General features: G+C 42.8%; 1 protein-coding gene across 3 annotated transcripts in view; it reads right to left on the minus strand.

The window, feature by feature from the left end:
- The window catches only part of PKHD1 (PKHD1 ciliary IPT domain containing fibrocystin/polyductin), a 250,395-nt gene that overhangs the window by 215,283 nt on the left and 21,714 nt on the right, over positions 1-13,398 (minus strand). For 2 of the 3 annotated variants that reach the window (XM_081855438.1, XM_081855439.1), the window contains 7 exons: positions 12,422-12,492; positions 11,350-11,451; positions 11,062-11,157; positions 10,660-10,798; positions 7,830-7,944; positions 1,154-1,429; positions 316-405 (listed from right to left, as the gene is read on the minus strand). In XM_081855438.1, coding sequence (XP_081711564.1) covers positions 316-405; positions 1,154-1,429; positions 7,830-7,944; positions 10,660-10,798; positions 11,062-11,157; positions 11,350-11,451; positions 12,422-12,492 — 889 coding nt within the window. Of the gene's footprint in view, positions 1-315; positions 406-1,153; positions 1,430-5,668; positions 5,734-7,829; positions 7,945-10,659; positions 10,799-11,061; positions 11,158-11,349; positions 11,452-12,421; positions 12,493-13,398 lie in introns of those variants that run through there. The other variant, XM_081855440.1, reaches the window with a different exon arrangement.

Consider the following 13,398-nt stretch of genomic DNA (forward strand, 5'->3'; position numbering starts at 1 on the left):
AAATCACATTTCATATCACAATATTTTCCTGACCCTTAATTTATTGGTCCTGAGTTTATTACGTTCAGAAGAGCCAGAAAGTCCCATGTTTAATCCCCAGCATCTCCAGGTAGGATTGCGAAGACTCCTGCCTGAAACCCGAGAGATCCACTGTCATTGAAGGTCAAGAATACTGAACGAGATTGGCCCATACATAGCTGGATTTTGAGAATTTCTCCATGCTGATAAATGACGCTCAGAAAGTATCTTGTAATACCCTCCCAATGATTCTATAACCAAAAGGATTTATTGACCTGCAGCTGTAATTCGACTTACTTGTTCAGCTGTAATATTTGTTGACATAAGGTTGGTGGTGACATTGTCCCAGGCAAGTCTGAACCATCCTGTACCAGATAGTATCAGCATCTATAAAGCAGAAAGACCCTTGCAAAGTATGAGTATTTATTTCATAGTGGTATTAATATGGAAACTTGAAATAATTATTTCATAGCATTGTAGAGTTGGGACCATGAGGACAACCTTTCAGGGTTGTCAGAGTTCCCAACATTCACCTTAACTACAACATCAATGTGATTGCTGTCATTGAAAATTAACTCCATAAAATCTGTAGACCCATTCTATTTAGCAGCCACTGAAAAAGCACTTATAGAATTAAATCAGTGGTTATTATATAATTCAGGCCAGCCATGAATCCCAGCACAAAGAAATACTAGTTATGAATGTGATAATCCCTGCAAATCCCTAGTTCTTCTATAGATTTTGCCCAACGAGGAACTCAAAGAGACTTGGAGACAACTTTCACAATCTTTTTTTAAAAAAACAACAACAATTAAGTTCCCATAAATTGTCTTCTTCGGGAACCAGTGAACTAAATGTTTTCAACACGCGTTGATATTTCCTGGCTCGATGCATTTTTGATTACTTTTGAGTATGTGGTCAAATGGTCACAAACGTCAATCCACAGGGAACTCAACCAACATTTGTTCTGATTCAGCAGTAAAAAAAAAAGGTTTCCCAGGGGAAAGCAGCAAGACCAAAAGGGGGGAAAACCCACCTCTCAGGAACATGACTAGAAATCACTTGAAATTGTGGGAAGGGCCCAGAATCACAACTCCTATGAATATGAGGCTCAGCTCACAACCATGAGACTAACCTGTATTTCAGGAAGCCTAACTGCACAGGCATGTATTTTGTGCTTCTCTCTGCGATAGGTATTAACCACACTGGGATTCAGCCAAGTATTGTGAATCTGGACTCCAACTCTCATTCCATTCTTTGGCGACTTCCCATGATGCACAGCTTCCAGATAGTACACTGAACCGCCAGTAAGCTCAAATTTCTCAGATTTTGGCTTCCAGGGGTGGCTCCAGTTCTCCTCCCAATGCGCGGACCATTCAGGAATGCCAGCAGGAATGGATGCAATTTCCACCTGTTTTCAAGTAAGCGACAGCAGTTATTCATTGCATTTTCACCCACCTTTTTCTGCAAGGAGCTCAAGGGGGCATGTACGGTTCTTTCCCTCCTCGATTAATCCCCAGATGTCATGACACTGGGTGCCTGTCTTAATTTCAGCTGGTAATTAATTCCAGACAGCTGGAGATGCAACACTAAAAGCCTGGTTTCTAATACAAACTAAGCGCACCAGTAGGACATACGCAAATAAGGTGGTCAGAGTAGCCAGATGCGCGTTTGGCTAAATAACAGATCTGTTACTTAGCTAACAGTAACCTGTGAATGGCTTGGAAGAAAAATGGGTTTACATCCCTCAATGAGGGAACGTAAGAGCGTATAAGGTCATTCAAAACATAAGCAGTCACATCAGCAGTCTGTCAAAGGAGCTTTCTAATTCCAGCTCATTTTGAAAATGAATGGCACTAAAAACAGTGGTGCCCCGCAAGACGAATGCCTCACAAGACGGAAAACTCGCTAGACGAAAGAGTTTTCCATTTTGGAGGTGCTTCGCAAAACGAATTTCCTATGGGCGTGCTTCGCAAGACAAAAATGTCTTGCGAGTTCCTGCGGGTTTTTTTCCTCCCCCCCCCTTTTTCTAAGCCGCTAAGCCACTTATCCGCTTATCCACTAAGCCACTAAAAGCCGCTAAACCGCTAAAAGCGCTAATCCGCTAAGCCGTCAATGGGCTTGCTTCGCAAGACGAAAAAACCGCTAGACGAAGAGACTCGCGGAACAGATTCTTTGCGTCTTGCGAGGCACCACTGTATCAGGCAGAAGATCCATTGTGTTCATGAACATGTCTTTTGGGGAATGGGGACCACTTTAACAAAACATCACCAGACTAGAATTTTGGATCATGCATGTCACATATTTTGACAGCACCTGTGAAGACAGGTGCTCACCCACACTGCGCTTTCCAGGCACAGAACTGTGTTTTAATGCTCAGAAACTATACTTCTATCCAGCTTGAATATCAAATCAAATCAAATCAAATCAAATTTTATTAAACGGTCACAGACCAGATTGGTTCGTACAGCTAGTCAGCGAAACATAACACCAGAAAAAACAAAGGACAATTTCAATACAGATTAGGCCATAACAACAATTTAAGATTGGACAGCATGAATAAGATTAAGTATTTGCCTTCGCCTGCATGTTGACATTGGAAAGCTCTTGTTTTCTGCGCCTGATAGCGGCTGCACAGAATTTAGCAACATTGATCGTAATTACAGGAACCTTATCTTCTACCAAGGCTCTCATACATTGAAGTTCTGATTCATTTTTAAGCTTTTGTAGAACTGGGGCAATAAAGGTCAGGCGAAGATCCTCGTAATAGCTACAGTGCAGCAATACATGCAAACTTGTTTCCACTTCCGATGAGCCACATGGGCAAACACGTGACTCATATGGTTTGCCCTCATATCTGCCTAACAGCAGGGCAGAGGGCAGAACGTTTAATCTGGCCAGGGTAAAGGAATGTCTGTACTTAGGTATTTGTAAATCAGCCAGATAGTTTGCGGGTGAGAACCCTCTCCCAAAGTCTCTAATTGTGGCGTGTTTATCCATTTTGCCCATATGATATTGCAGCTCTATGTCCCTAATGCGCTGGAGCACTTGACTTCTGGCTCTCTCATATCCTGCCGCTATCAAGATCTGCGGGGAGAATCCCAAGCTTCTTATCTTTTCAAACAGGGAAGCTTTCCAGGTAGAATGAAAGGTGTCTAAGAGTGTTAAGGGCGCCAAACCGGCCGGGAAAAAAATAAGTTTTAACCAGTAGTGTATCTTTAGAATCCACAAACGCGCGTTAACGGGTAGTTGTCCAACTTCTAAGCGGACAGCTATATTAGATACACAGGGAGGGATCCCCAATAAACACCGATAGAATTTTGCTTGAAATGACTCCATAGGCGCAAAATTTTTAAAACTGCAAACCTGGGATCCATAGGTGAGTTGTGGGAGTATTTTTGCAGCAAAAACCTGGGAGGCCGCTGGAACGTATTTTCCCCCTTTCCCATGAAAGAATCTTGTAAGGGCTTTGTTGGCCCTTCCTGCGTTGGCAATGGCGTTTATCATCTGTTGGTGCCACGAGACCCTTTCCTGAAAAGTTATTCCCAGGTATTTGAAAGTTGCTACCTGGTCAATAGGTTGACCATTAATTCTCCATTTGTGTTTCCTTCTTTTTTTTGAAAACACCATAATTTTAGATTTGCTGTAATTTATTAATAGTTGTTCTGCTTGACAATAATCAGCAAGTGATCTCAAAAGCTTCCTCAAGCCAACGCAGGAAAAGGAGAGTAGGACTGCGTCGTCCGCATACAGAAGCACCGGGAGGGGCATACCTGCCAGTTTGGGAGGGTGGGCATTTTCTTTCGCCATATTTACTGCTAGAGAGTTAATATAAAAATTAAATAGCATTGGCGCGAGGACACATCCTTGTTTAACCCCATAGTGTGTTTTAATTTCTTTAGTTAGATGGCCTGACCGATCGCATCTTACCCTCACCCTGGTGTTTTCGTATAGACCACGGATAAGGCGTAATCCAGCTTGAATATCTATCCAGCTTGAATATCAAGAAAGTCACCTCTCAACTGTCCTCTCTCTAAGGGCAGATCTGCACTCATGGCTTATAATGTTAGAAATGTCTTATTAAAATGTGACACCAGAGGGCGCTGCAGAGCAGTGAGCCACCAGCAAACTGCCATTAAACGTTATAGAACATTACATTTAATAACATTTAAAAGATCAATGTAGATCCAGCCCAACTCTCTCTCCTGCTTTTCCTTTTCCCTTCCAAAGTGCTGACTCCGCCCACCTCTAGCTAATCAGAGGGAGGCTACAGCTCAGCCCTCTGGTGGAAGTCCACGGGACTGCACCACCAAACTGGTGGAGCTGAGCTTTCTGTCACAGAGGTTGATCATTTATTTTGATATCTGGTATATTGGTCTTGTCCAAAACCCTTTCATGCCAAAGAGGACAAGAAGATGGAGGTTAACTCTCCTAATTTTTTATATTGTATGTTTTGTCAAAAGTATTGAGAGGCATGGTGCAAATGAATAATACTTCTGTTGAACCACAACTGCAGAATACATTGCCTAGGGACGGCCTAATGAGTTTTAGGACACTATTAAAGGCCTTCTCATTCAATTTCATTCTGTTCCACCAAACCTTCCATGAAATTATTGGCGAAGCTGTTCAAACTGCTATTTTCTAGCCTGCATAATACATCACTTTAAACCATAGTTAAACTCAGCCAAACTCTTCCCCTGTTACACTGCTTTGAACTAAACCCTGGGCTTAATGTTATGTCCAAACATTGGCTTGAGGTTTGTTTCTTTCCAAACGCTGAGTTTACAACCAAGGTTTGCTCTTGGCTTATCACTTACAGTTTGTTTGGTGGAAAGAAACCACAAGCTTGGTTTCAGACATAACACTAACCATGGCTCAGCTCCACGCAGCCCTGGAGGAACAGAGTGCTCACAGCAGCATGCGCCAGCACACTGCGCATGGGCCTGTATACCCGTTCAAACTATGGTTTAAGGTAACAAGCAAACAAGGCTCCTGTAATCTGCTCCTAGACGTTTTGCTGGTCCATTTCTATTGGCTGCTAAATGGTTTTATGTGTCATTTATGTGCCACAAATCAGTTTTAATGAACATATCAGAGTGCTCTGTAAATGATAGCTAAATTCCTGACTTCTTTTGGATTCTTTTAGCTTCTTTTAAATTCTTATAGACTTTTATATTCACCTTGTGTTTTAATACCTTTTAGCTTTCTAAAGCGCTTTTTAGATTTTAAATGCTGGTCTCTGATTGTAATAAAGATTTGTATTGTATTGTATGTGTCATTTTAATATATGGCATTTTGATTATAGAACTCAGATTTTTAAAAAAAGATGTTGTATACTCATTTTATAAAAATAAAATCTGACGGGCTAGGTGCATTTTGCCCTATTTTTCCTTCTGAAAACCGAAGGTACTGCCTACACATTTTCATATAGCAACATATCCTAAAGATCAGAGTCACTACCCAAATGCAAGTGATTATTTCCTACAGTTTCTCAATCATGGAAAGAAGCAGAGTCCGCACAGTCTCTATTATGTCTTGTCCATTTCAACAACAAAAAGCTGGTATAATGAATCAAAACATGGCTGGGACATTAATTCAAGCAGGAACCAGCACTTTCTCTGTATAATAATGGCACCAATCTGAGTGATACCTTTAGAATACCATTAATAGGGGCCCAAATATTGGCTCATTATAGGATGACCAGAATTCCAGAAATTCATTTTTATTTCAACCATGACAACAGCTATTTCCCCCTCCTTCAACACAAGGCTAGATGGGGGGCCTTACTGTGATTTCACCCTGAAGGAAATATCTCACAGTTAAGCATTATTACGTACTTCACTGGACTATTGTTCCACCCAGCCAATCACAGCACCCGGAGCCGGTCCCTCATTTGAATGCCTCCCACTATATAAGAGCACAGCTGGAGTGAGGTCACTGTCACTTGCAGTAGGACAGCTAAGCTGAACAGGAAGGCAGAGAAACAGCAAAGCCATGTCTGCTGTCCAAAGACGTAGGAAGGCTTACTACCAGAGAAGGAGGCAGAAGAGATCCCGGAAGATCCTGAGCAGACGAAGGCGGCTACATTCCAGGCGAAAGAAGAAAGCGAGGACAAGACGCATAGTGAGGTATGCAAGGAGTCACTATCAAAAGAGGCGCCAGCCCATGTCCCGGTATTTCGACAGGCGGATGAGGGCCAACGTCCTTTCAGCCCACAAGGCCAAGCACACCATGTGCTCCCAGAGGTGTAAAGCCTATAGCAGGAAGCCCTCACGGATGGGCAGGTCAAGGAATAAGAAGCATTACTCTCGGACTCGCTCAGGTCTTCTGCACGCCAAACTAAAGAAGAGGGCTGCGATCAAGGCTAAACTCAAGAAGGCCCTCAAGAAACATGCTAGGCGTACAGGTACTTCTGCTCTGAAGAATGCCCAAAGAAAGCCACGTCGAACTGAGAACGATATTTTCTACAGTTTGGCCAACCCTTCCATGCCAAAAGCAGCGTCGCCATCAGAGGACCGTCAGACAAAGAAACAGTCTGTCCGCTTCACCACCCCTGGCAACCCAAAGAACAAGGAGATGGAGCAACAGGAAGATCTCTCCACTGATAACCAATCAAGCCAGCAAACAGTGACACCCAAGAAACGTGGCCGGCATGCAGGCACGTCTGTTTGCAAAAGCCGCTAAGCTAGAGGAACACCCACCACTCTTCTCGGAACAACAACCTGCAGGCCTCAAGGGGGGGAATTGGAGAAGGGAAAGGGAAATCACCCCCCAGCCTGCTTTGAAGATCCCAATATAAAGATCCTTTATACTTTATCCTTGAGGAGACCATCTGCACCCGCAGCAATCCTAAACAGAAGTGATTTTGCTGAACAAATGAAATTAGTTTTATCAGTGTCTGAAAAAAGATATTTGATCTTTTGCATGTTTTACGGGCAAGACAACCAACCAGAAGAAGCAATCCCGTGAGAGAACATTTCTTTCTTAACAAGAGATGAACAATCACTGTAACCGAAAACTAGAGAAAAGATTTGTCATCATTTGGTAAACAAAGGATCGTTGTATCCAAGGTGTGCATTCCCCCAAGGAACATCTTAAAATACTAATAAAGCTGGATCTTTTGAAAAATGTGTGGTGGAATTCTCTCAGCTACTTAGGGACGGCTTAGGCCAAGGGAGTGTTACATTTGAGAAGTCATAACAAATGAAGTTTCCTTGCATGTGGCAGATAAGTTATTTAGAATATATTTATTTTCCTCCCTAAGCTAAAGCAATTTAAAAATCAGTTATCATCAGCTATTTCCTCTCTGGTTAGCAAATGATTCATAATCACTTTGCTAGTAAGAGTGACTTGTCTTCTGAATTTCACTTAGGCCAGGAATTAACTAGATAAAATTAGGCAAGCTCCTCTTATTTCAGAGTCTGGCCCCAGCTCCCTGCTACAAGGCTAGAATCTTAGAATTTATAAAGTTGGAAGGGACCACGAGGGTCATCTAGTCCAACCCACTGAAACACAGGAATATTTGGCCCAACATGGGGCTCCAACCCATAGCCCTGAGATTAAGTGTCTCATGCTCTGAGCTATCCAAGCTGTCTACTAAAGTAATGCATGGGAAACAATTTGAACACTCAAAAAGCCCTGTATAAATGTCAAGACACTGTAACATTCTACACAATTTATATTTAACAAAGGAGAAAAAATCAACACAGATCCTGCTCTGGAAGTCTAAACAAAGGGCAAGTGCCACAATGCAAAGTTATAAGGATCACAGAATTTTAACTTTTACTTGTAGTAATTTATGGTATTGGTACCTTGCTTTGGGGGTCTTCGGACAGGCTTAAATACAAAGAAGCCTTGTCATCTGCCTGGATCCAGAATGTGTAATTATTTGTCTGTGGTGCCACAAAAAAACCATATAGTCGTGCCCTGGGTAACAAAACGAAAACATGAAAGCAAACTTCCAGACAAATAACAGACTTCCACTTCTGAGGGAAAGATGAGTTACATGAATGACTTTAGTTATTACACAATCATTTTAAAAGACCTTTATAGAACACCACTGAGACATACAGTGGTACCTCGGGTTACATACGCTTCAGGTTACATACGCTCCAGGTTACACACTCCACTAACCCAAAAATAGTGCTTCAGGTTAAGAACTTTGCTTCAGGATGAGAACAGAAATCGTGCTCCGGCGGCACGGCAGCAGCAGGAGGCCCCATTAGCTAAAGTGGTGCTTCAGGTTAAGAACAGTTTCAGGTTAAGAACGGACCTCCGGAACAAATTAAGTACTTAACCCGAGGTACTACTGTATATGTTATCTCATCCCAGAATAAAATGTTAGCTTACTAAATAATCTCCAAAAAATTACCTATAAAAACGATCCTTTCTTGCATAACTAGTGTTATGAAAATTAGTAAACTCATTAGTAGTTCATTCTAAAAATAAAATAAAAAGTAGGAAATGTAGCTCCCTATTGATTGCCTCCCCCCCGCCTCCCCCCCAGCAAATTTATTTACACATATGAAACCGACCAGGGAACCTCGCGGCTCCTGCCAGTTCCACCTGTAGGTTTAGAAGCAGCAAGTGTAAAAACTGAGAGGGAATGTTGTCTTCAGGTAGATTTCGTGAAAGTCAATCCGGTTTCTTTCCTTAAAAGTTATCAAATTTTCATCTAAGGAGATTGTTTCAGGTGCTCATTAAATCAGCACCAGAGAGCTACATCACAATTTCCAGAACCAAGGCACCTTTCCAATATATGTTGTCATTCTATTGGGTAAATGTTTGGATAGGATATTAAAGACCTTTGGGGAGATTTTCCCACAGATGAAATTCACTGCTATTTTGGGGAAACCATTGCTTTCTATTTTGCCTTTTTGGAGTATATCACATTTCTTCCATAAAGTGAATTTCTCTTTTCCCACAACATTGGTCAGCCGTATTTTTTCTCTGTTCTAAATATTCAAATACAATGAACATCTATGGAATCCTATATTCTGTGCAAATGGTCTGTGAAGATTCTGCAGCTGAGCCAATTCTGTCTGGGTCATGTGCTATGTCAATAAATGCTAAGGAAAGATGCTCACATTTTATGGTTTTATATCTTGATTTTATTCTATGAACCGCCCTGAGATCCCCAGGTATAGGGCGGTATATAATAATAATAATAGCCATTGTGATTCCCTACCTCTCTAGTACTGTAGAAATGAAACCACCTGGGAGGGACGAGAATTACACCAATATAATTGGGATACTTGGTTGCAGATATTTTTCCCAGTCAATAAAGACAGATACTGGGTTCTCCAAGGAAGGTCAGATTTATTTATCTGCGCGGGGGCTCCTTGTTCTCTGAGGTTGCCTTTTATAGTATGCGGCAAATGACTTCTTACAGGCTTACTCAAGCAGGCAAAAAAAGCAGAACTTTACTCATTCAGGCAAGAGAAACAGAACTTGTTTTAGCTTTCCACCCCCCTCCTGTCCTGTTTGCCCCAAACTGCAAGCATGTGCAGATTTCTTGCCCAAACCTGCAAGTTTAAAAACAGTCACCAGTTAGCTTGTGACTGACTTACTGACTTTCTAGCATAGACAGCTTACTCAGGACTCCTGCTAATTCTGGAGGGTGGGGTGTTGAGATGATCTCAATTTGGGTCTTCTATCAACTTCTCCCCCCTTCCCCCCAGTAGTCAGTACCTTCTAGATCAGGGGTGTCAAACTCAAATTCATCGGGGGCCGCATCAGCAGTTTGGTCACCCTCAAAGGGCGAGTTGTATCTGTAGGACTATGTGTCCACTCTTTATTATCATAAATTATTGTCACCAGCGCTAGAGGGCAGACGTCCTCTGGCTTGTAGGCTACCGCGCATGCGCTGAAGAGGCGGCTTTCTTGTGTCAAAAAAAAAAGCGAGAATAAAAGGTGAAGGCTGGCGGCCGGCGGCGGCTACACGGGCCACATGACGAGGTCTGGTGGGCCGGATTCGGCCCGCGGGCCTTGTGTTTGACACCCGTGTTCTAGATAGTTTCAGTACTCAAATGTTACCAGAGTGTACTGGGTCCATGGGGAAGTAGCAACGTCCCACCTGAGTAAGAACAGGCTTTAAGCTTTCATTCAGCCAGCCAGTATGGAGGTGCTTATGGAAATGCAGGAAATTTGACTATCAACTGCTCACCTATCAATCCAGACTCACTTGAAACTTTGCATGATAAATACATTGGCTCAGACTTAGGCTGAGCACACACTGCTTCCCTCTATGTATCCAGCACACTCCCACCTCTGGTTTGGGAACTGATGTGCTGTGCACACGGCATTAGCCACAAAGCCATACCTATCCTGTGGTTTCTAGTGAAATATTGCTTTATATACCTTTTCCCCAAAACCAGCTTCAATCCAAACTGAGAAAAAGAACAACTTAGCTGTGTTTTCACCTGGTAATGTGTTCAGGGAAAGGGGCCTCTCTCTAACCAAGAAATCTCAGGGCCCTCAAATTACGGTAATCTCCATGTTCTTTAGAGGAAGCCATGACAGTTAAGCTGCATGTAGCATTCCTTGTGGATTGTAAATATATCCTAAGTTCCTCTAAAAAGAACTCCACTAAAATAGTGTGAATTGTAGTACACATCAGAGTCCTTAAAGATCACTGATTACCTGAATGTCTGTTGGCTCCCAAACCGGAAATCTAATGGAGAACTGGCATTAGGGACAAACTGCCAGCGGTACCCAGGAGCAGCTTCAGTAAAATCTGTGTCTGATCCATCCCAAACCTCAAAAAGAAGTCCTCTGTTTCCTGAGAAATTGGGGGACAAGAACTTTATCATCTGCCATGAATGAGTTAATACATCACAACACAAATGGACATCACAACAATAGCAGGTGCTGGCTAAGGAGGCAGAGGGTTGATTTTGCAAGTGAACAAATGATCTAGAATGCTACAAATCCATGGCTTTGATAATTTAACTGTGTTAATACAATGAATATGAAGCTAATGCTGAAACATCAAACCAATTGTGAGGGAAGCTACCACTTGGACGCGCCACAATAAAAGTGCACCTGGTTTGGGGCCATTGAGTCTTCTGTGCACACCAACGGCTCCAGTTGTACAGACTATCTTTCGTGGAATAATGTGCTTAATTTGGCAGGGACTGCCTGGAGGGTGGGAAGAGAAACATGAATGAGAAGGATATCGCTTCAGAGCAAAATGCCAGTCCAAGCTTCTTAAAGGATCACCAGCACGGATGTACCTACCACACGCTTCAAAGGAAATGAACACATGTTGTGGTATACCTCCAGAGAAATTTACATTTCCAGAACCATGAAGACTGATTTCAACATTATTACCTGCAACTGTGACCTGCACAGGTGTATCAAAGAAGTCTCCTGTGATGGTGAGATCGGTGCCACCACCCAGGCTCCCTCCAGCTGGAGACACTGAAAATATTTCTGCAGAGGAAGTGAAATAATTGAAATTTAGTTCCGTTTAGATGTAGGTTAGCTAAAATAAAATGGCACAACCACGTGGTTTATATCACATAGACTCTGTCTTTCACCATAACAACCCCAATCCATGCTCAAAAGAAATTATTCACATTGGACACATTTGTTCTGAGCTGCAGGTTTGGGGAGCTCTGCAAAATTCAAATTCAAACTAACTGGGAAAGGAGTAAAGCGAATAAAAGAATAATGGTTTGGGCTGCAGGACAATGGTGATCAGGTTTAAAATCTAAATCTAGAAGTTAATTCCCCTTTCTCCAGCAGATACAAACACACACAAGCACACAGTGTTTCAATCATAACACAAACCCCTAGTTTCATGCTATACAAAAGGTTTGTGCTCTCCTTCTCCTCTCTTCTTCTCCAGCAGGAGGAAAATCTAACTTTTGCTTTCATTTTCAGCAGTGGCGTAGCGTGGGGGGTGCAGGGGGGGGCGGCCGCACCAGGCGCAACATCTGGGGGTTAGGGTTAGGGGGCACAAATCCATGGGTTAGGGGGTGCAAATCCACGGGTTAGGGGGCGCAAATTACTTGCCTTGCCCCGGGTGCTGACAACCCATGCTACGCCACTGATTTTCAGCTAATCACAGAACTGTGGTTAGTGCTAAATGTGGTTAGGGCACAGATGGGCAACCAATTTTCAGCTGAAAGACCAATTTTCTCAGGGATAATCTCTCAGGAGCTGCATACCAGCAACGGGGGAGGGGAGATCTGGAGTAAAAACTGGGCAGGTCCAGAACCAAAAATGAGCAAGGACAGAGTCGAGGGTGAGTGAATATGCCCGTCCCCTCTCTTTTCTTCCCACTTTTTCTGTTTCATTATCCTTTTCTACACAAATAATTACAGCAGATTTGTAGACTGAAATGGCAATGGGATTAATTCCAGAATCCTCTTCAATGAAAGACTGCAGGGCAGTATACCTGAGAATGTTTGGTACAGGAAAAGGTCCTGTTTTGCGCTGATAAGCCAAGCATCCTTGTTCACCACTGACCTGCAACACAAAAGTGAGTGAGTGAACAACAGAAGGAAATTAAGACTGGAATATGTAAGATATTCCAGTGCAGAGTGAAAAAAGTAAATGTGTGCAGAGCTGCAATAAGCTAGTTGTTCGGGGAACGCTTTCATCACTCACCCCGTATGTCATGGGAATCTGCTGCATTATTGGCCTCCAGAGGGCGAACTTGGTTATTCATTCATTCATTCATTCATTCACTCATGAATTGCTTCCCATGAAATATCCTGAAGCTATTTAACAATAGCAAATTTAACAATAGCTATTTAACAAAGGTCCTTATAGGTGAAGCCATGGTTTTCCCAGTAGTGATGTATGGAAGTGAGAGCTGGACCATAAAGAAGGCTGATCGCCGAAGAATTGATGCTTTTGAATTATGCTACTGGAGGAGACTCTTGAGAGTCCCATGGACTGCAAGAAGGTCAAACGCATCCATTCTTAAGGAAATTAGCCCTGAGTGCTCACTGGAAGGACAGATCGTGAAGCTGAGGCTCCAATACTTTGGCCACCTCATGAGAAGAGAAGACTCCCTGGAAAAGACCCTGATGTTGGGAAAGATGGAGGGCACAAGAAGAAGGGGAGAACAGAGGACGAGATGGTTGGACAGTGTTCTTGAAGTTACGAACATGAGTTTGACCAAACTGCGGGAGGCAGTGGAAGACAGGAGTGCCTGGCGTGCTCTGGTCCAGGGGGTCATGAACAGTCGGACATGACTAAATGACTAAACAACAACAATTTAACAATAAGAGCATCGACACTAGACTATATATAACACTGAGGCAAAAATCTCCCCTTTGAAGGATTGTTGGAAAAGGTCTTCCATAGGTGACAAAAAGGCAATTGTGACAGTGTCTACATGATACGAAATGGGAGGTTATGTGCCAC

This window comes from Podarcis erhardii (genome assembly GCF_964252035.2).
Source record: "Podarcis erhardii genome assembly, chromosome: 3".
NCBI classification, from domain to species: domain Eukaryota; kingdom Metazoa; phylum Chordata; class Lepidosauria; order Squamata; family Lacertidae; genus Podarcis; species Podarcis erhardii.